The sequence below is a fragment of the Megalopta genalis genome, chromosome 11 (assembly GCF_051020955.1).
Source record: "Megalopta genalis isolate 19385.01 chromosome 11, iyMegGena1_principal, whole genome shotgun sequence".
Classification (NCBI taxonomy): domain Eukaryota; kingdom Metazoa; phylum Arthropoda; class Insecta; order Hymenoptera; family Halictidae; genus Megalopta; species Megalopta genalis.
The window spans coordinates 5,338,535-5,361,506 of record NC_135023.1 but is presented as its reverse complement, the minus strand read 5'-3'; the positions used below and the strand labels follow the sequence as shown (position 1 = coordinate 5,361,506).

At 48.0% G+C, this 22,972-nt stretch overlaps 3 protein-coding genes across 5 annotated transcripts in view; 1 reads left to right on the top strand and 2 right to left on the bottom strand.

Moving 5' to 3' along the window:
* Positions 1 to 22,972, top strand: part of LOC117226081 (uncharacterized) — a 57,381-nt gene that overhangs the window by 24,272 nt on the left and 10,137 nt on the right. For both annotated transcript variants that reach the window (XM_033480068.2, XM_033480069.2), the window contains exons 3-8: positions 15,053 to 15,115; positions 20,243 to 20,310; positions 20,439 to 20,553; positions 22,118 to 22,286; positions 22,566 to 22,708; positions 22,803 to 22,933. In XM_033480068.2, the coding sequence (XP_033335959.1) occupies positions 15,053 to 15,115; positions 20,243 to 20,310; positions 20,439 to 20,553; positions 22,118 to 22,286; positions 22,566 to 22,708; positions 22,803 to 22,933 (689 nt within the window). The remainder of the gene's footprint in view (positions 1 to 15,052; positions 15,116 to 20,242; positions 20,311 to 20,438; positions 20,554 to 22,117; positions 22,287 to 22,565; positions 22,709 to 22,802; positions 22,934 to 22,972) is intronic.
* Positions 2,807 to 6,148, bottom strand: LOC117226083 (endothelial lipase). Its single transcript, XM_076525456.1, has 4 exons — positions 6,014 to 6,148; positions 4,784 to 5,019; positions 3,965 to 4,208; positions 2,807 to 3,573 (listed from the first exon to the last, which is right to left on the bottom strand). The coding sequence occupies exons 1-4, from the start codon at positions 6,021 to 6,023 to the stop codon at positions 3,338 to 3,340; spliced, it is 726 nt and encodes a 241-aa protein (XP_076381571.1). The 5' UTR covers positions 6,024 to 6,148; the 3' UTR covers positions 2,807 to 3,337.
* On the bottom strand, positions 17,746 to 19,424 carry LOC117226082 (uncharacterized). 2 transcript variants are annotated; one of them, XM_033480071.2, is made up of 3 exons: positions 19,266 to 19,424; positions 17,952 to 18,467; positions 17,746 to 17,858 (listed from the first exon to the last, which is right to left on the bottom strand). In XM_033480071.2, the coding sequence occupies exons 1-3, from the start codon at positions 19,311 to 19,313 to the stop codon at positions 17,850 to 17,852; spliced, it is 573 nt and encodes a 190-aa protein (XP_033335962.2). In that variant the 5' UTR covers positions 19,314 to 19,424; the 3' UTR covers positions 17,746 to 17,849. The 2 variants fall into 2 exon arrangements, with proteins under 2 accessions (XP_033335962.2, XP_033335961.2); XM_033480070.2 differs by having other exon boundaries at positions 17,746 to 18,467.

Below are 22,972 nucleotides of genomic sequence, written 5' to 3'. Positions count from 1 at the left end.
CTATCGCGACTGTCGGAAAGGCCATTCGGCACGAGGAATTGCGTTCGGCGGGTTTTCAGTGCTGGTCACGACACCCGGTTGATTTTCTGGGGGTAAGAAAAATGTGGTCGAACGCGCGCGGCGTGGCGCGTACTACACGCTTAGGCCTTTAGAATCCCGCGGTCTTTCAAGACTAGGGTCATCTATAACCCCGGCCATAGGTCGTCGATCGTTATCGACCTGTCGCTGTTGAATTTTTTAGCGAAAGTGCCGAGTTGACTGACCGGGAGCCCCGAAGCTCTCTCGCCGAGATTGCGACAACCTCTGGCGAAAGCTCGTAAGCTTTCTCCTCTCCCAGTCGCGCGGCATCGATCATTCCCATCGCTCCGCGGAATTACGTTCCCAAGATTAAACGCACCGCGTGTCGAGAAATCTCGTTTCTTCCAAACTGCACGAACATCTTTCATCGGCGCACCGATCAAAAACGAAAAAATGAAACAGCGTGTGTCGCAAAGAAGCGTATTGAAGAATTCGATGCAAGGAGATTCAAGGGTTAGATCGCGTTCAGCAAACGCTGAAAAGCTCTTCTTTTTCAGAATCTTGCAAATAGCGCGACTCGTTGGAAAGTCGAATGGAAATTTGTCGATCTCCGAGCCTTCGTTGACACGACGAAAAAGAACGGCTCCCGAAAAAACGAACGGTGCTTCGCGCAACCGATTGACCGTCCTCCTCCGCACGGTCCATAATTAATCGGAGCCGAGGAAGGGCACGGGGAAACGCGTTTAACTCCTCGGGGATCCCCTATCGGCGCTCGGTCAGACGAACTTCGACGAGACAAGTTTTCACGGAGCTCCGAACGAATTATTCATCCGAGTTGCATCATACTTCCTGGCTTCTATTGCTATCGACTTCTCGAGGGTTCTCTAGCAGCCACTCGAGCCAGCCTCGGATTCTTTCCAAGATCTATCAGACGTTCATCGATTCCATGCATTCGCGTGCAAATATTGGAGGCAAACACTCATAACGCGAGTCTCGCAGCCTCGGAACAGTTGTTTTTCAAAGCCGATACAGAGAGAAGAGGGTGCGGGAGAACGGGAACGAGAACGAGGAGGATCGGAGTAGCGAGGGGAGGGTGGGGGAGATGGCTGTCGAGCTTTTTCGGATGAAATGGTGCACACGGTGTCTACGGAAATGCCGGATATGGAAAAAGCCAGCGAAGGAGACGAAGAAGACGGAGCAGGGGGATGGGCTGGCATTGTCTCGACTAGGATGCCCGTCCGAGCGTTATGGATTGGAAAGTATCCGCGGCAAAGGGAGACAAAAGGGACAAGGAAAATGGTAGCCCCGGCTTCGCGGATGTCTTTGTTGCCACGACGGATTGGAAACGCCACGGAGTTCGTTGCGGATCCGATCTTTCGAAATGTTTTCGCGATACGCGCGACAAATTCTCGACGATTCGTCCGGACCCCAACGATTTGGACGTACAGTCCATTTTTGTGGACAATCTGAGCGTCGATTAGAGAGACCATACTGTACTATTTTTGTATGAGAATGCCTGATGCTCTTCTTTATTCCTTAAAGTCAAAAGCCTTTGCACTCGAAGTCATTTTAAATCTAAATCCAAAATGAAAATTTTTAGAATTATGCGACGATTTGGTAATGAACGTTTGACGGTAAACATCTTGCTCGGCGCAGTGAATTTCGCAGTGAATACAGTGATCAGACTATAGCGATCAGATGCCATAAATATATTAATAAAATGCTTCCAAGTACTACCACATCGACGAAGCATATTAGCACAATCGAATGCCGAGCAGTGCGTAAAACACTGGCGGATTTAATTCTCTGAAAAACTTATCGCACGTTCGTCCGAACGGCCCTCCGTATAAAATTCACTGGCCAAAGTATTGTCCGATGTTCTTGACTATGCGTTTCGCGGTTCGAAAACAAAAGAATCACCCCGCCGAAGTAGAACGGTGCTTTGGATGAAATTCACGTCGAATTCAATGCTCCGATATGACCGGCCAAAAATGTTCTATTATTTCTGTGGGAACCGTGCATTTACGGGATAACAAAAGAAAAGAGAAATCCGGTTTTTCCGCATGAAATTTCAAGTGTCCCGGAACCTCGATTCCCGCCGTGCAAACACGCCGAGGAATTTGCCGAATTCACAACGAGCCGCCGTAAAATAAGAGCATCAGGAGCTATTGGAGATCGGCCAGCCTCGAACTCTTACATTTTTTACTCCCCGGCCTGAAAAATTTTCATTCTCGCCGGTGCCAGGCACCGGAGGCTTATAAATTGTTTAACCGGTCGTGCTCGGTTCGCTCTATGGAAAAATAACCCCGACGCATGCGAATTTTTCCCCTGGAAATTGACGGGTACTATTCCCTTTTTTTTAAAACTCGTAGCAGTTTTTTCGACGAGAAAGATCTGAAAATATCGCCGCGAAATTGTGGCAAAGCGTCGAACAATTTTGACAGTCTAGTTCGTCCGCTAATTGTCTATAAATCGGTAAACAAAATCGTTCGTTCGCACTCTTGAAACAATATTCTGGACCACTGGCAATTATTCCCACCGGTTTGTTTTCTCAAGGAATTTGCGTTCACCCTCGCGGCCAATGGTCCGTTCCGAAAGCAAACTGTGGAACCTGAATCCGGGGTGATTGCTTAGAAACCAGTTTGCTTTAGCAATAGATAGATGGATAGATAGAATTCTTCTTCGTTACTGCACGGTCAGCCCGATATTTCTGTGTCGAGAATTCATTCCTCCGTGGTACATTCTTTTATCGATACAGTAATTAGATTAACCAGAATATCTCGACGAATATTTTTAGGTTCACAGAATTGATTAATTCCCATTTTATTGAGTCGAATCCTAAGGTTCGAACGAAAGTCTAACGTGGACAGTAAACCCTTCGCATTCGTTTATACGTAAAATGGTCCGACTATATATCGATACAGTAATTAGATTAGCCAGAATATCTCGACGAATATTTTTAGGTTCACAGAATTAATGAATTCTCATTTTATCGAGTCGAATCCTAAGGTTTGAACGAAAATCTAACGTGGACGGTAGGCCCTTCGCATTCGTTTATACGTAAAATGGTCCGACTACAGTCTTGCTCTATTGCGGCTGTTAAAAGTTTCCACTTCGGTAATAAATATCCTGCTTCACGATTATTGGTCTCCTAGAAGTCGTCTAGGAGAAAGAGTACTGTGAAAACGAACTCCGAGCTCGAACTTTCTGCGTCTTCCACAAGGGAGAGCCAGGCGAAGCTCGGAGGGTTGGTTCTATGGTGGTTGGCGGTGAGATCGATGCTGCTGGTCTGGTTCATCCAAACTCAATCCCCCGATGATCACTTGAACCCATACCCGGTTGTGTTTCTAGCGAAAGGCGCGTCCGCGTTCGTTCTTAAGTAGAACTTTCCCCTGACCCGGGAGTTCACCGCGAATCCCATCAGGACGTCCGGTGTCCACATACAGTTCGCTCGAACCGTAGGATGCCATTTTGGACAGCTGCTCGCTGGGAAACCGAAAGGGTTCGTCACCGATTCCGCGTACAGCATCCAGGCTCGATTGTGGCCGCAGACGACTGGAAATGGAAACACGAATCTTTTACTGTTTTTGCAAAACGACCGAGTTGAATAATTAACCCTGGATACCCCGAAGTGCGAGCTAGAGACCACGATAAAAATTATCTACTGGCTCGCGTCGGATTGTAAATGCATTTATTCGTATTGTATAGAACAGTAAATAATATATTTAATTCTGAAATATTTTCGGAAATATTTTCTGCAAAAACGAAACATCGATTTAGAATTTTTTTAACAGCAGGCTCGAGAAGTTACATTTTTATCATGCGAGATATTAAATAATATTTTGGCAATTCGTCGATCGGGAAAGGAGCATCCCCAGCCGAGAGATTCGTAGCTTCGGGGAGCCCGCACTTCAGGAGTTCCAAGGTTAAACAACAAGGACCATACCGTACTCATTGATCAATCGTGATATGGTCCTGCGAATCACGCTGCGCAAATTGCAACCGGGTTGTATCGGTCTACCACCGTTTGGATAGAAGTCTACGTGACCCAGCGGTTGAGCAAACCCAAAGTTTCCACCATCCGTGTGGATCACGTCTACAAACATAGCGTCCGCTGCTGTTAGGTGTCCCTCGCTACCAGCATTCATGTACAGAGGATAGGCAGCGTCCAATCCTGTAATTCGTCCGACCTGGACAGACCGTTTCTACTAAAAATGCAAACCCTTTATTCTCGACACACTTGCCTACCAGAACACTGACAATCGAGTCTCTTCGTGACCTTCTTTCACTCGAGAATAGCCTGGCAATTTAAAAAAAAATGATATTCTTCGGTAACGGCTTCGAGCTTTTGTACCGCGTTAATCGATGATAAAATAATCGGTAACTCGATGAATCGATTAATATTTCAATCGTTGTTTAGAAATCGTTCGACAACTATTTCTCTCTAATTGACGCTCAGATTCTGCGCAAAACTGGACAATGTTGGAAGAGGAGATGCGATTATTCGATCCTTGCAGCTCATTTTTATAATTACGAATTGTCAACGACTATAAAAAACGAGCGACAAGGCTCGAACAATCGTATCTCCTCTCTCCAAATTGTCCATTTCTGTGCCCAATCCGAGCGTCGATTAGAGAGATATTACGATTGGAAAATATCGAAGGATCTTTCGAATTTGAAAATTGATAATACCGCTGCCGAAAAATCTATAAAGCGGTCACTGACAGGTAAGGAACGATAGCCAAAAAACTGTTCGAAAATTTACTTTCTGCGGCGACAGGGCTTTCCCCATAAAACCAGCGACCTCAGCACCCAGACTGAAACCAATCACATGCAAGCTAGCCACAGGCACCGCTCCCATGACGTGCAACCAGCGGACTAGTTTGGCAACCTGGGTCCCCACTATCTTAGTATTTCGGACCGCTGTCACGTACCATGGCAGGCCTGCCAATTTCGCCCATTCCACCAGGATCACGTTGTACTCGCCTCGCTTCAGGTAAACTGGAACGAAACGGGACTTCTATGAGTGCGGTCGAAGGATCGATTCGACAAAGTTTTTCTTCTGTTTTCGTTCGGCTAAAAAGTTTCCCGCCGACGCGGACCCCATTCTGCCAGCCAGTCCTCTTCCGAGTGTTTGCCGAGACTCCCGGGCGGAGGTTTCAATGATTTCGCCTCTCGCAATAAGCTTCCCCTCGATTTGTTGACACTCCCTGGAGCCGTTTAGCAAAATAATTCGGGGGCCACTTCTTTCTATTTGTTGTCATTGCCTCTTTGTTTCAAGCTTTCGCCGGCTTTGTCTTGTAGAAAAACATTTTGGAACTCGTTCTCTTTAGAAATTTCGATCTGTTCTACAGGTTTGTGTCTTCTTCTTTCCTTGTAAAATTTGCTACACAGATCGAACAATTGCCCTTGCAATTTTTGACGATAATGAAAAAAGTGGCATTTCTAACGTTCGTATTTTTTATACAAGATTAACGAACTCGTAGAGCATCTTATTTGCCCGGAAGTTATGACGCGAGCTTGAAAATCCCGAACCAAATAATGGTACAATTTCGACAGGGAAATTAAGAATGGGTGTCTAGGATGCCGAGTTATTGCAAATTCATCGAAGCCATCGGAGCCCGGAAACTGCTGTCCACGCGGCCGCGTTAACATTCCGCGAATCGACAGACCCTGGAACGCGTGTCGGATCCGAATATGGATCCCGCCTGAATGCCGAAGTTTCCACAGCGACGAGAAGTTCATGCAGGCCCGCGATTCGTCATACTGTCAGAATGTTTTAGACTAGCTTGGTGATTCTTGCGTCCGCCGATGTCCCCAGCCCCCAGTTCCATCAATTTCTGTCGGGTACCTCTTATAAATTGTAACCGGGAGCTCTGGGAATCACTGTCGTTCTCATAGAAACTTCGGAAAGCTCTCACAAATTTTTCGACGGCTGAACAAATTGATAGCGGAGGCCGCGAGGGGTTAGGGTTGCTCGAAATAGCGAACGTACCGTCTCTCATCGCGACGGCGCTTCCGGACGTCGAGCTCTCGCTGTAGCCGTGGATGTAGACGACTGTCGGGTAACGATCATCGAAATTGCTCGCACCCAATGACGACGTGTCCGCCGGGTCTAACTTCGTTCCGCATGTCGGGTTCCGCCTGCCGTGAAACCGCAAAGAAAAAGCGTATTTCAAGCACCGTTCGTCCAAGAATAACCTAATGAATATTACAGTAACGTCTCTCCAACCGACGCTCGGATTGTCCACAAAGAGGAGATACGATTATTTGAGCCTTGCGGCTCGTTTTTACAGTTATCGACACTCGGTAATTATACAAAACGAGCCGCGAGGCTCGAATAATCGCGTCTCCTCTTCCCAAATTGACTAATGCTACTTGAAACTGCAAAGCCTTGACAAAGCGACATGAAATTAAATTAAAAAAAAGAAATCGTGTCGCTATTGGACTTCCGATCCGAATCGCTCTCCATTTCGTGGAGGTTTCGGCAGCATCTTCCGAATCCTCCGAGAAAGGAGCGTCGATCGATGTCGCTCGACGTACCTGGTGTACAGCTGATACTCGATATCGCTGTCGACGTTGATGGGACAGCAATAAGCACAGGTACCTGCCGGCAGCGGCGTGACATGCAACGGATTCACACCTGCCGGCAGAAAGGAAACAGAGTTGGTCTCTCTCTTTCTCTCGATTCGCCGTCGAATGGCGACGTTCGTGGCCTCGGCCAATCGTCGCGGTCGTCGTCATTGAACCTGGGGGACCGACACGTGATATCGCGTGCGTGGCCGATCGACGTTCACCGCTAGACTGCCAGCGAGAGAGATACGCATCGTTCGTATCGGGTTATGCGTTTTTCCTGATCCGCGAGAAACGACCGCGAAATAAAACGCCGCGGCGCGCGTCGGCCGCCGCACTCGACCGCTTTTCCCAGACCTTTCTCCTCGGTCTTGGAACGATCTCTTGCGAGCGCCTGCGAGCGCCTCTATAGCAAATTATAGTAAATGTGGAGCAAGAGTTTTATCGGTCCAGGAGAATAGGCATGGTCGTTTTCGTGGAACGAAATTCGATCGTTCTCGGCGGAATTTAAATTGGGAAAGAGCCGCGATGATGAAATCGAGCCGCGCGGCGTGGTTTCGTTAGAGATCTTTGGCCAATTAGGCTGAAAAAGCGTGTCCGTCGAGCGATTTCTTCGGATGAATTTGAAACGATTGTTGAATTCAATGGGGACTCGTTTTGAACGGTTCTGGAACGACTTTCGAAAACTGTGAAGGATTTAATAAGATTAGGAAGACAAGACACTGGCACAAAATGGCACTGACATTAACATTTCTTCTATTTTTTGCCAAAGTATTGGACATTCTTCCAGCATTTGTATTGCGCGATTTAGAATTGATGCCCAAATTGCGCACAAAAATGGACAATTTGGGAAGAAGAGATACGATTGTTCGAGCCTTGCAGCTCGATTTTATAGCTGTCGACGATCGGTAACTATAATAAACGAGGTGCAAAGCTCTAAAAATTGCATCTTCTCTTCCCAAATTATCCATTTTAGTGGACAATCTGGCCGTCGGTAAGGGAGACATTACTGTACAGCAGAGCCGAAAGAGACTATCGTTCCCGAGGAATTTTTCAGGAGCGTCTAGAACCGTTTTAGCCGTCGCTGAAGTTTAAGACGGCTATCGATTGGTCGGCCGGCCGAAGCAGCGGGCGTAAGTTAGGGTTCGACTGGTGCTCGCATATCGATTCCGAAACGAGACACCGCCGGTTTATGTCCGAGCCGGGGGCAAACATGATCGGCCGGGTACATAGCTCCGCGACACAAAGCTCCCATAAAAGTTTAATCGCGAGGCGGGTCGTCGCGTATCTACGCGCGGATCACGCGACTCCGTTTTTCCCGGGAAAAAGAAAAAAACGGTGCCTCGTCGTCGTTGATCGTCGTGGTCGTGTACCGTCGGCCTCCCTTGGAAAATTACAAACTGCCGACGACGGTCAAATGGCACCCGGCGAAAATTTAGCAGGCCCATAAACGTTTCCCTCTGATTTACGTTACTCCGGCGCGTTCTATTCCGCTCCCGGACGCTTTGCGGAGGTCGCCGCGTTTACGGCCGCCTTTGAACTATTAAACCGCATTGCACCTGACACGTCCGCGTGGGCGGTGTCACGATTGCTACCTCCGACGTCCGGCGAAAGCCTGTACAGAACGTTACGGCCGACTCGGTGACAGGGAATGGCTATCGGCCCCGGAAAATGCAACTTTCGGACCCAAGAAATTTTGCATTTGCGCTCGTCCGCTAATAATTATCCTAGCGACGGCGAGCCGCGTTTACGGCACTCGTGGACCTCTCTAATTCGTCGTCGTTTCGCGTGCTCGTATTTTTCTGGCACTTCGATCGATTCTCCGTAATTACTAAGGATTTATTAAGCGAGGATTATTAAGCGATCATCGAGACTCGGTTTCCACGTAAATCGCGTTCAGCGACTATTTTTACAAATCTTGCCTCGAGTTTCGACGCGAGTCTTGGTCGACATGGTGCTTGATTCTCGATTGAAACATCGTCTGCCTCGCGTGACGCCCAAATGGAACCGTAATGGACCCCCGATAATCTCTGCCGAATCAGGACCATTAGCAATTCATTTCGAAAGCTCTGCGAAACCAGAAACTATTTGTTCCCAATTAGCTATTTCTCGGTCGAAGCGCCGTCTGTCTTTTAGTCCCCGATCGGGACCACGATTGTCCCGAAAATGGCCCCATCGATGGATCGTTGCGATCGCGCGAGGGAGAAAGAACGTTTCATTGGTGCAATTAGTTATTCGATCTCTGCCGCGGAACGACCGCGTTCGTCCGTCGATTCGGGGCACGGTGGGGGAAACACTGGAATCGGAGAAAGTGCAGGGTCGTTAGTTGTTGTTAATCAACCGAGCCGGGCACCGTTGTCGCGGGACCATGAGCGGAGGTGTGAAAAGGCGAGCGGAACAACCTCTGGTGCTCGGAACTCGGAACAGCCGGGCTCTCGCAATATCGATCAGCCGGACTGCTCTTAGCGTAATGTAACGGCTAGGCTGTGCTCGATCGCAGTGATTTCGCAGCAAGGTAATCATTCCTCGTGACCGTGAACGCATTCTATAATCGGCATTAATCTGCCCGAGGGTGGTTTTCGATCGCGGACGTCTCTGGCCGGCGCTGCGAACGTTCTAATGAGAATCTTAACGAACAATAAATTGCGCTTTAATGCGCCTCGCGGTAATCGGTAATTGCCTGCGATAGCAATTCCGTTACGACCGATTGTGTAATTTCAATTTTATTGGGCGAGGCGCGTAATCGGCATAATTCGCGAGAGAAACGACGAACCTTGTTGAAACAATTAGCTCTGCGAACAAAGGGAGAAAAGAGAAGAAGCATTGGATAACAAATTTGACGAATAAATGTAGAATCGTAATACGTGGAAGAAAAAGAATCGTCGCAAAATAAATAAATGTTAAATGGTCTGCCTTCGACGGGTTGAAACTGACTCGGCTTCAGCTATCTGTCGCTAGCTTAGCGAGAACAGCGCGATCGCGCCGCGAATTAAAGTGTAAAATGTTTAAATCGCTTTAATCCATTCGGTGTGCGAAAAATTGATTAGGCGATCGGAACGAGGAAAATCAATCGACGACTCATCGGACTCGTCTTCCTGCCAGCGAACTGTGTCTTTATGCAACGATTAAGTAGCACGTGGTCGAGGTTAATTAAACCGTGCCGCGAGAGGTGTATAAACAAGGTTTTTATCGGTCGCACTTGGGAAAGCTGGCATGCACCAATTAATGCGCTCGATTTATGGTAATGGATTTTGCGCTCCATACTATGCCGGCCCCGTTCACTCGGTCTCGCGCCGAAGTTTCCAGTGAAAGTATGACTACTATTCCGATGCTCGACTAGCCGCAACTTTAATCGCAGCTAACAACGCAGTCTGTTGCAGCAGACATCGGCGACGCGAACGAGCCTCCGTCGATGCACCGAAACCGACTGATTTATCCGAGCTCGAGCCCCCTCGATTTCGACGATTAAAATCGCCAGAAGGACAACGATTCTTCCAAGATTATCGGAAAGTTGACAATCGGTCCGCCGAAGTTCAAGCGACGCTGTTATTCTCTGCAACGCGTGCGCATGCACGAGCAACGCTTTTTAATTAACGAAAGAACATTCGGAAGCTTCCCTAGCCGCTTTGTCGCGCAATTTCGACCTCGCCCACTCGGGAATCGCGCTTAAAACAGTTGCTGCGGATTTACGCGATCGCGGAGAGATACCGATCGCGACGATTGTGATTTCTGTGCGGAAAATTGCGTGCACAGGTGCCGCGGTCGTCGTTAGGAAAGTCGATTACCCTCGCGAATATGCTGTAGATTTAATCCTTTCGCAGTCTCGCGACTCGAATGCTCGCGCCGTAGAATCTGCTGGATAATATTTTATCGGACACTCGCGCTGTACAGACGCGGCAGTGGAAACGATCTCGAGCCGCTCGTTATCCCCGAGAAATTCCGATAAGGCGTCCGAATTGATAGCCGAACGAATGGAACGTTGCACTTTTAGAAAATCCACTTTTACGATCGACGATTGTGCTACGTTACCTCTTCTGACGACGACTATGCGGCACAGCACCGAGACAAGAAACTGCGGCACGACCATCTCTCGCAAACAAAGCAGCAGAACGAAAGAACAGGATCCTTGGCAACGATAGGTGCGGGAGCAAACTGACAGAAATCGAGAGCGAGGGATCAGCATGCTCCAGGTTCGAGGATCTCGAGCATGACGCCAGGCGTTACCAGGCACTCTTTCCGCGAACCTGGGAATTGTCTACGGTGAAATGGTCCTCTGTCGTTGAAATCGACTGGTTCGAAACGGAAAGTGACCATTGACCGAGCATTGGGCGATCGAAGGAGAGACTCTCCTCGATCCTTCGCGATTCAGTCTGCTCGCTTTGGAATTCCTAACGACGAATGCCTTTTCACGAATCGTAATTCGAGATCGAATCTCTACCGTGATTTTAGTTTTTTAGTTCCATTTCTTCTTTAGTTCCATTTTTAGTTTCATTTCTTTAAATGGAACGTTACGCGTGGTCAATGATTTCCAAACATCGGAATCAATTTACTTGAAAAGCAGAAGATTAAAAATTAACATCGTTCTGTTAATTCCTTCGTTACGCAATTTTTTACAGGGAAATTAAGAATTGACTTTCACTCTCTCTCTCTCTCTCTCTCTCTCTCTCTCTCTCTCTCTCTCTCTCTCTCTCTCTCTTTGCGAAAACGGAAAGGAACAGTTTCAGCAGAGAGGGTTATAAATCGCGAATAAAAATCCGCGAATAATTCTCTCGGTCTAAAATCGATGGAGAAAGGCGCTGACATAAAAGAAAAAGATACATTTCCATAGATCGAATCGAAAAATGTTCTGCATCGTTGCTTCTCCGCCAAAAAGTAACGTTCGACCTCCGATCGAGAACTCCAATACTCCGAGAAACAAAGTTGCGGCGAAGACTGGTCGCGCCAAAAATTGAATCGCGTCGAGATCCTCTTTCTCTCGGTCGTTTTTGCCGGTCCGGAAGGGGATTGCGACACCCGGACATCCAGTGACGATCAAATCCTTCGTCCGGAAACAAGCTTTCTAAAAATGGAGAAGTCCGAGGCCCGGGGAGAGTACACGTAGACCGGTTCTCGTCGCGGCCGTCGGCCGTCTTCGCGGATCCTTCGCAGAGATTACGTTCCGATAACCGAATAAATGGAACGAAAGCTGCCGGATGGACCGTCAAATAGAAACTACAATTAGCCGGAGAATTGAACGGGCGCATCGACGGACTAATCGGGTGGCTGATGGGCTCCTTGGCATCGACAGGAACGTCGGCGGATTCATCGAATGGAAATTGCACAATTTCCACGCGGTAATTCCATTAATCCGTGGCGCGCGGGATTTTCAAGAGTTTATAATCGGCCACGGTTTTACACGGTGTACAACGCCGGGAATTATTCATGTCGCGCGCCGCAAATAGGGGAACAACGTCCGTTCCCATTATATCTATCTTCATAATACGTTCGCGGTGAACGTACTTGCCTCCGAGATCGTACGAAAAAGAAAATTGATAGTTTATGCTCCCATTTTCCTACCCGCTTCTATTCTCACGACCGTTTTATTATTCCACCGATTCCTCGACTATGCGGCCACGCTTTATGCTTACTTTGCTCGATTTTTCTTTCTCCAACGATATCGAACATTATGGTCGACGTCGGTGCGCAGAAGTTCCCATTTTTATTTAGCCGCAATTTTTGTTGCCACTTTATTTTCCGATCGTCGTCGTTCGACCGATGAAACGTAACTTCCATTCGATATCGTAAGATGGATTCAATTCGTTATTCGCATTATTTGCAAAATGCTTTCCTAAACGGCTGCGGTCGTTTAAGTATTATAGTTCGAATAACGGAAATGGACTTTCCGCTCGGTGTTAATTCATTTTTCCACAGCTCCGTGGCTCGTTGAAAATTCGAGACGAACGAACGTACACGGGTTCCGAGCCGCGACGCGATTGTTACGGCTGTTGTTTAAGGGATTCGGTTGAAGGCGAAAGTTATGGTTTCCTATTCGCTGCGTAAGGGACTGTAAAGTTGTTCGACCAGTTCGGAAAGTCGGCGGCGCGGCGTCGAGGGCGGTTTAATATTTCATGTAATTCTAAAGAGTGTGTTCTCTCTCGCGGCCATTGTTTTCGGGGAAATGAAACGCGAGTGTTGTCTAAGTGCGCGTGCACTCGTGTGCAGCCGTAGATGCTCGAGCAGCACTGTACTCGAGTGCACGCGCACTCGGCGAGTCGATACACAACTTCCATTTACGCGAAAACGAAGTCCTCCAGCGAAGTACGCTGCTGGCAAAAAATCTTTCTCCTGTTTTACGGTTAAACACGCTCCGCTGTCTACGATCCGGATGAAATACGAACGTGCCCATGATAGAGACCGTTTCTCAAAAACATTTTGACCAAAGCCTTGCACCAGGAACGATCTCCAAAAATGTTTCGATGGACGACCAGGCGATAATTACGATTGAAAAGGAGCGTACGACACGAATTTTTAAAAACGAGGCGAATAAGAGTGGCCAGTGATCAAGATAAGAAAATTATTTGCATCAAAGATGGACGACAGATAAGACGTGAAAAAAATATTATCTTGGAAATGGATAACTTAAAGCAGTCTAGAAAATGTGTACAATTTTATACTGGACAATAAAGAAAACTTGGAAGGAACGTTGCTGAAAAATTCATACTAAACTAGACGATAAAGCACGCGTGATCTTAAATAGGCCGCTAAACGATCTAAAAAGATACGTACATCGAGAATGAGCGATAAACAAGACAAAAGGGCGTGTGGAACTTGAAAATGGATCGCGATTAAGGTTAAAATAAAGAAATATTTGGCACCTGTTGAAACCAATCGCGACCAATGCGACGATTGATACGGACGGGAAAGGAGGTTGTTTGCGAGTTCGAGCGATCCCACCGCCATTTTGGTTCCCGGACATAAACCACGGCGAGAGATCAGGGTGACTTTCACATCCGCGGTTCCTCCCGCCGGCCGAGCGTCCGGTTTTCTGTTCCACGCGTACGCGTGTATCTGGGTCAGGGTGCTTTCCAGATATTAGGGGGATGATGCGCAAAATATCCCCACCACGGTGTGCGGTACCAGCAACTTTTGCACCCCCGACGTGACGCGACGCGAGACGAGGCGAGGCGACTCGACGCACAGTCCGTGGACCACGTCGAATCGCAGCCAGCCAATTTTCCATTTGCACTCGAGAACAACCACCGATCATCGTCCCTGCCCACCTCGAGTCGTCCATTGTCTCCTCGAGCCCGCGCCCCTGCCAAGAACGTGACGGGAAATTCGTTTCCCAACCCCCGAGAGCGAGAGGCGTCGCAATTTGGCGACGGTTCTCGACGGGACGTTTCGATTTAATGAATCGCGACGGGACACCCAGGAAAATCGTCGGGCAAACTCGCGTTAATTCTGCGGCCTCCCGGAAGAGATTTCGGGGGTGCTCGCCCCTTTGTCTTCGCGGGACGCGCCGCGAGGGGCCCTGAAACGGAGCCAGAAATCTGGCCTGGGAAAGTTCTTTGGCGACCTCGAGTTTAACTACCCTCCATTTTATCTTTCTTCAACGAGCAAGTTCCTACGCGGTTGTCGCGAGACCGTATTTCATGCACAGTTTCTTATCCCGGAAGGGGGTAGCATAATTCAGCATGATCAAAGAACGCCGGAGTTGATTTTCGCGACCGTATTCTCCTCGCGCGAATCCAGCTGGGCGTTTATTATTAATCTTCATGGACACCAGAATTTTTTTACAGAAATTATAGATATATCACGTCGGAAGCTCGAGAGAATTTTTATTTAAATAACGCATTTATTTATCGAACCCTTCGCCTCGTTCTAATTTAATCTCTGCGCGGTTTACGATTTTTATTTTATATGGTTTACGCGGTTTACAATTTATCCTGATCTTATAGGAAATTTTTATCAGCGAAAATATACAAATAATTTCGATTCAGTTGCTTCGTTCATCGAATTTTCCCTGCGAATCCACGATCGATTCGCTAAAAAGAAAAAAGTTCGAAGAAAAGAGCAATTCGCGTTTGCTTTCGGTGTATCCAAGCCGATGCCCCTCGTCGTTTGCTATACCAGGGGGTGTCGTGCGGGGGTGGATTCGAGTTGGCACGGCCGGAGATCGCGTGGCAACGGGCAAAAAGTGGCGAAAAACAACGGAACCGGCGGAAAGAAATAACATATCGATCGATCACGGGTGCGCTGACTACGTGTACACGCCGCGCCGCAAGAATACACGGCGGCGAAGTATATGTATTATTATATATCGCTATGATTCAGCCTTCCGCGAAAAAACGATCGAGCTTTAAACCCGAGCTACCCCGCGGAAAATGGGATCGATCGCTTCATCGCGTTTCGGAGAGATTGTTTGTAGGACGTTACCCGTTACGCAGCCGGTTTTCATGGGAGACGTGTTTCGCTGTTGCAGGATAAATTGCTGACGAAGCTGGAGGAGAACGAGCCTGAGCTGGCATCCTCGCAGGAGGACGAGGTGAGTGCCGTAATCTCACATTTTATATCTTGACGCTGCCCATTTGCGATCGGACGATCGTAATAAATACAAGAATTTCGGGGAGGGCGAGGCGAACCATTGGGAACGTAATTTAGAGTACAAACTGCGAAATGAGAAAAGTAGGCTTAAATATAAAAATTGAGAATTAACTGTTGCGAGCAAAATACAAGAAATTGAAGGAACAAACGATTGGAAACAGAATTAATGCCAAAAACAAAGGTGTAGAAGTTGAATGAAAAAATTACGAGCAATTGGTCCAAGCGTTTATTGTAAATTCGATTGTTGGAGCTCGCGGCAAAGTTGGGGCGGTCCCGATGAATAGTAACGCGGGGTAGGTTTCATCTAATCCCCGCAGCGGATGAAAGAAAATCCCTGGGGCAAGTTCGAGTGGCCTCCGATCCAATTAACACCGCGACGGGGCTGAGACTTTCTCCGGCGGGTAAGGTCAGCCGCATCCCCGCGGTGTGTCCTCCTCCATTTTTCTCCCCGAGGTTCCTCTCGAAGTAACCTCGTTACTTTCTCCTTCGTCGTGGTCAGGACAAGACGTAATCAAGCCTAATTCGTAATTTCACCGGGACAGGAGACCGACCAGAGGCGGGGGGAATGAGATTTCCAGCCCCGGAGCCGCGCCACCCCCCTGCAAAGTGCTTCGGAATAAAAGAAACCTCTTGACGTCATTGAAAGATTCCTCGAATCAATCGTGTTCGCTGGATCGGGAAAGTGTCTTGCGGGTTTCACCCTCGAGAAATTGTTTTTTAATGCCTCCGGCGACCTACCCCGTGCAAGCCTGCGAGGGCGGAAGATGGATCTTTTAGAAAACGACGCTGCGCGAAGTAGATTTCTTGCACGTTGTTTATTCGCTGAGCGGTATTACTCCATGCGCGGTAATGTTCGTTGGATATTTCGATCGAATATTTGTTGAATGCTTTTGGAAGGTATGTTTGAAAAATTCGGCACTATGCGATGGAGTAATAATACCGATCGGAATAATTGACAAAGTTAAGGAGAGGACAATTGTATAGTAATGTCTCTCCAATTGACGCCCAGATTGCGCACAAAAATGGACAATTTTGGAAGAGGAGATACGATTGTTCGAGCCTTGCGGTTTATTATGATAGTTATAAATTGTCCACAATTATAAAAATGAGTCGCGAGGCTCGAATAATCGTATCTCCTCTTCCCAAATTATATATCGACCAGTGGTCAGGAAATAAGACTTATCTCGTTAAGCCACGGGGAAATATTAATTGAAGCTCGCATTCTAAACGATATCAGGAAAGAAGTAGCTAACCAAAGACCGGGAAATTGAACGCGTGCTGCACGATCGTATATATAAAAAGGATGCACATTCCGGTTACAGAATTTTCCGCGAAGCATTTATTTCTTTGTTCGAAACCAGCAATTGCGTTATCATTAAAATCTCGTCGAGCAGTATTCCTCCTCCTCCTTTCACGGGGCACAAAGGTACAAAGCGATCGTCGCGACGGTTGTATCAGCGAAAGAATAATCTACGGAACGATGCTTCGAGTGTAATAAACCAGCTGTAAACAGATCTTTGGAACAGACCCCGGCGAATTAACGAAATTAACAAGTCTATTTCCATGTAGAGGGAGTATTTCGGTGACGAGAAATTCCCAAAAAAAGGAAGTCTCTCTCTGACCCAGAAAGTTGCGCCGGTGTTATTAATACAGGTTCCAGTGGGTGGCCACGGTTGCAGAGAAAATATTCAGCCGGACGTTGCATAGAGAGGACTGTGTCACGACGGAAAGACAGCCTGTCGTCCGGAAAAGTTGCAATTTCCGGTCGAGCGGCTCGCTCAATGGCTCACGAAAGTCGATTAACGAGCCTGACAAAGCGCTCGCCCGGCGACCCTGCGACTCCTGACGTGTTCGTCCACCGTTGAGCTATTAATATTTCGATCAAGCCGACGCCTAATTCGGTTAGATCAATTACGATCTCCTAAGGTTGCACGGTAAACAGACTCGTCAAACCGGCGCGGCATGGCGCAGCCGGCCGATCGTACGCGACAAGATCGACGATCTGCAACAACGACGACGGCTTCCGGATCGCGTCGTTAATGAGGTGGACGCTCTTCGTTAATCGTCGTATAGCCGGCATAAACTTTGCTTCGATTTGGCCTCGACGAATCGTCGCGTACAGACATCTTGCGCAAGAATAATTTTGGTTAATTCTTGAAAGATGGTTTCGATCGTTGCTGAATTGGACAAGGAGGGGAGATGATGGAACAAGAAGAATACCGCTGATTTTGATGGAGACGATAAATCGGAAACGTCTGATCATGGCTGACGGATTCAAAGTTGGACAATTTGGGAAGACGAGATACGATTATTCGAGCCTTGCAACTCATTTTTATAGTTACCGATTGTCAACAATTATAAAAGCTAGGTGCAGCGCTCGAACAATCGTATCTCCTCTTCCCAAATTGTCCATTTTTCTGCACAATCTGAGCGTCGGTTAGGGAGACAAAAAGGTTCCTAAAGACGATCCTATTGGAGACAAAGAGTCTCGTGGACGTTCATTTTCCTATGAAATTTTTATTCCGCAATCGCAGATACGACAACGATCGATTTCGAATAAATTTCACGAGATTTCCAGAGATTTGTGAAACAGATTTATTTATCAACTACAAATAGAGATCCTTAGTCAGGACAGCGTGTCTCTACTACCTCTAATTATGCCCTTTGGAAACAGTTCAACCTTCCTAAAATAAAATGGATCACAAGTACATCGCTATACTCGAGGTGCATCTCTTAGATAAATTGGTTTAGGTCGTAGAAATGATCATGTTCGAGACCTTTCCCATGTTGCCGTTGTGAAGCATCCATCCTGGTACACTCCCGACTGGTGGTATATCTTCGTCGTCCGGGCTGCCACCGACTATGTCTCCACCGGACGCTGGATTTTGCGCGAACCTCTTCTTCCTCTGGGTGCTCATGTCCGGTGGAGGACCGCAAGGAGGTGGTCCATTGGGTGGAGGTCCTGAGGGTGGAGGGCCGTCCGGAGGCGGGGGACAGTCCGCCGAGGAAGTTTGTGGACTGCGTTTCGCTCTGGGAGGCATCGTGGTCATGTCTCTTGGCTCGCCATGAGGACTGCGTTTTTCTCTGGGAACCATCGTGGTCGTCATGTCCCCTGGACCACCATGAGGACTGCGTTTTCCTCTGGGACCCATCGTGGTCATGTCCCTTGGGTCACCCTGAGGACTGCGCTTTTCTCTGTGCTCCCTTGGCTCGTCCCTTGGAGGTTCGTCCCTTGGAGGCTCCTCTTTTGGGGGCTCAGCCTTCGCGAGGGCCTTCGACGACACCCCAGTCACCTAGAATTCAGTAGGAACTTTGGTTAGCTGGCCTCCAATTAGGATGCAAATCCTTCGATCGTTCTCGAGAGGTGTCTCGCGGAATTTGCATAAAAGAATGTTACTGCATAAATTTCGGAAACATGCTTTCTATTTCATTTCGATCGTTTCCAATGCGTCGCTTTAAAAGGTAAATGGAAGATCGGATAAAATGTTATCTCATTCTTCGTCGACATTTCCAATTCCGCGAGTTGGAAATAAACAACAACTGCATCCGCGTTTTATTCGCTCTTGTGTATCGCGATTCTTTATAAGTTATCCGGTGCAAATGCGTGAAAATTCACAGCTCAATAATTCTCATATGTACAATGTTAAACCAGTCGCGCGTGTCTATGAACCGTGGAGTGTAATCAACCAACGAACCGTAATTGCTGTTAATCTTATTGCTGGTTATTTGTACCATACGTTCGCTTTTAATGGACGCGTACAAAAATTGGTTACGCAAAAGGACCTAATATTAGAGCAGCGGTCTAATAAAAATCCCCGAGACACCGGACCCTCTCGAATCCAACCGAAATACAGTAATGTCTCCCTAACTCACGCTCAGATTGTGCAGAAAAATGGACAATTTGGGAAGTGGAGATACGATTGTCCGAGCGCTGCACCTAGTTTTTATAATTGTTGATAATCGGTGACTATGAAAATGAGTCGCAAGACTCGAATAATCGTATCTCCTCTTCCCGAATTGTCCAATTTTGTGGACAATCCGAGCGTCGATTAGAGAGACATTACTGTACCCCGATACAAAATCGCTCTTACCGCTAGCACCAAAATGGCAGCTGCGGCAGCAACTACGAGATGCTTCATGGTGGCTGTTCCGCGACGCTCGACACTGTGCCACCTGTTCCCGAGACACGGCAATAAATAGCGTCCCGACAAGAACAGGAAAGAGGATCGAAACAAGGAAAAAGGCGAGACAGAGACGGGACAGTCACGCGCGAAAACTGTGTCGCCGTGGAAGAAAATGATCCTGGACGATCATTATCGGCCCGGCCATTGTTCAATCGCGTCGCGTTTGATTTCGTTGTCACGAACCGCGACGGAAATGACGGACTCTCCCGGAGACACCAGGCCACTCGAAAACATTCCCAGTGTTCGCGGCAAGAAAAACAAACTCGGCCTCGCCGTTGACGAGCGAGGTCCGCTGATTGCGCTGAATCTTATCGCCCTTCCGATCGTTCCTCTAATTTCAGTTTAATAATTGCGATGCTTGTCGCCGCGCGGAACCAATTTGCTCCGCGACAGTAATCCGCGGCGATTATGGAATTACATAATTTCCGACCGGCCCGATACATACTTTGTCCGGCATCAATTACCTTTATCAGCGGGCATTTCGTTCAATTATTTTGCGTTTTGCTGCGAGGCAGCTGCGCGTCAGTCTACTCGAGATTATATCGTATAATTAACACTCGCGGGAATCGGTTGCACAAGAGGATCACGGATCACGCGTCGATCGCGTTTTCTCCGTGCTTCGAATCAATGTCCCCTTGCGAAATTTTATGGCTTGTAGAAACAACGAGCTTTTTAGAGGCTGCGTCGATTAATTATTGGACGACAGAAGTTTCCGGGTGATTATGAGCGAAGCTCGTCCGTGGACTCTCTAAATCCGGAAACCTGCTGATCGTCCAAAAATCCCCAGAGCACAGAGCAAACGCAACTTTCTAGGAAATTCATCGGGAAGATGAAACTCCCTTGTAATCAGGACGAAAACTGAAGTACCGTTTTCTCGTTTACAGTGCGTGATATGTGTGAACGCCAGGGCCACGATGCAGACGGCTCCCTGCGGCCACCGTGTGGTTTGCAAGTAAAATACTAAGTTTTATTATCAGTAAATGCAATTGTTACTTAGAATTAGTCGACGAATAGTCGAAGCTTGTTCGATCGATAAGATATTCGCAATGTCGATTAAATCTCGATTCGCTCTCGTTGCAGACGCTGTTTCGTCAAGACGGTACAAATGGCAGTCTCGCAGAGGCTGTTGCCATTGCGCTGCGTCATTTGCAGAGCGAAGATCCTGCGTCTCAAGCAGACCCTAATCCCGCGGGACGTAAGTATCGCTGACTATCAAACGTATCGAATAATTAATAAACCGCAGCTCGTTTAAACTCAAAACTCTCGCACTCGAGTGTACAGTGAACCGGCTATAATTTCGTAAAAAAGAGTCGCAAGACGATAAACTTGGACTCGTTTTAAAGCTGGAAGCTCCTACTTTTGCTACGCTTTGTTCTTTTCTTTGTAACAAAGTCCTGAAGCATAATGTACCAGATGGAACAGTAGAGAGACGTGCACTTCCTTGAAAATGTTACGGCTTGAAACGTTTGTAAATATGTACATTGGAAAATTTTCTTCGCTACCAAGTCTGATACGTATTCGAAGAGCGAAGTCTCCTCTTTACAATGACCCCTTAAACTTTGGCGTACCATTTTTCTTAGTCGCTTTATCGCGCTCCGAAGTTAGCAGTAATCCAAGGTATGCGAGGGCTTCGCGCGATCGGACCTATGCCTCGTTTTCGTTCCATAACGCGACTAAAAAAAATCGTACGCCAAGTTTCGAGGAGTCGTTTCAAAGGAGAAGCTTCGATCTTCGAATCCACGGTAAACTCGTTCGCGAGAAAAATTTTCCTACGTTTTCGTGGACGTTGCAATTTGTAGTATATTTCGAGTCTTCGATCGTCCGACTGTTGGAGAGAAATGACCGAAGCAAACGGCGTGTTCCTTCGGTCGAATTCTCGCGCCCGAAAAATTCCTATGAAAAAGAAGTCGGGCCAGTGACGTCAAGGCTTTTTGTGCAGCCGCCGCTATCGTGTATATCACATGTCCGATCACAATTGCCCCAGAAATTCGTGTTTGTTTCGTATCGCGAGGCCGAGCCGGGCCGACGATTGGTCGATCCGATTCCGAGGCGGCGTAAAATCGCGGCTAATTGGAGCGGACTCGAAAAGCTCTCTCGTCGCCTTTCAGCGAGGCCGAATTCAGCGGGGGAGAAGGGAGAGGGCCGGCTACTCGCGACGTATGACCATTCCGTTCGGGAAGCTTTCCATAAATACCGACCGGCCTGAATGCTCGGCCCACCCTCTTCCCTTGCTCCCCCCTCTATTCTTCTCCTTCCTTTTTTTTTCATTTCGCTGCAATTAATCGAAATTTCCGGCGCGTACGCGAGAAACGAGCCGCGAGTAATTCGTTCGGGCCGAACGTTTCGTTTTTTTCGATAAATAAACGATCCCTTTCTCGCCGAAGGATCGAACTCGATATAACGACCGGTCGCGATATTTTTCTCGAATTTCCATTCACGTTGCTCGGTCCGTTATTCTTTGTCTTTTATTCCGCCAGGCTTCTCGTTTTTATTTGCCCCCCTATTCCTCTCGCTACCGCGCATTGTTACGCGGCGACTCTTTGAGAGATTCCGCGGATTTGCCGTCGAGGGCACTCGATTCGGCTCTCCTTTCATCGGGGAAATATTAATTAACCGCGGAATGTATACGCGGAGCACTGTTTTCGCTGTGCCGTTGGAACCGCGGGGACGTCGCCTCGATGCATTTCTCTCCGATATTTAATTCGTCGATCGGAACGGTGTTGGTCGATTGACGTTGTTCGATGTTTCGCGTTCCACAGTATTCGATGTCAGGAAAGTCCTGGGTCCTGCCACAGAGCTCGTCGGAGTACAATATGAGCACGGGAGGGGCCGGAGGGGTGACCGGACCTGGTGGCAGATGGGTGGCCGGCAGCGTGCCCGCCTCCGCGTCCCTCTACTCGATGGCCAGCGGCTCATCCTCTATTTCTGGTCAGTGGTAATCCTGAATAATTCTCCGGAACAGAACGAAAATCGTTTACACGTTGCGAAATTAATACTTAATCGAGCTCTTCGAGAAACTATTTCGGTCCGCGCTCGCGTCTTCGGAACCGACGTCCGGATATTAATTCCAGAGAAACGAGACGAAACCTGGCAATCCGAAATTTTGCTCGCGTGTTCGAGGCAACGGCTGAAATTCGTGTAAACCGTTCCATCGAGAATCGTAAGACTTATAACGATAAAATGAACCGATATCTTCTTTATCCGCAGGAGTGTCTTCCGTATCATCATCGAGCTCGTCTTCGGCGTGTAGCACAGGAAGCTCGAACCTGGGCAAACCGACGAGGGTGAGGCAACCTTCCGGCGAGATCCTGAGACGCTCGCAGACGCAGTCGATGAAGATGAGGATTCAGGTCAGTCCTGGACGCGCGAACGGGCCGGAGTACCGCGTTCCGCGTTTAATATCGAGCCCGGGCTAACTCTGTCCGTTTTACGGACGTGTCGCAGGAGTACCAGGATCCTGTTCCTCAAGTTAACGAGGAGGAAGAGGCCATGAGGGAGAACCGGGAACGTAGATTGCCGCCGATCAAGGAATTCCAGAGGGACTTTCGCGCGGGAAAGGCCTCCACTAGGATACGGTAAATCGATCCTGCGTTTTATTTTATTCCCTGTGCTCC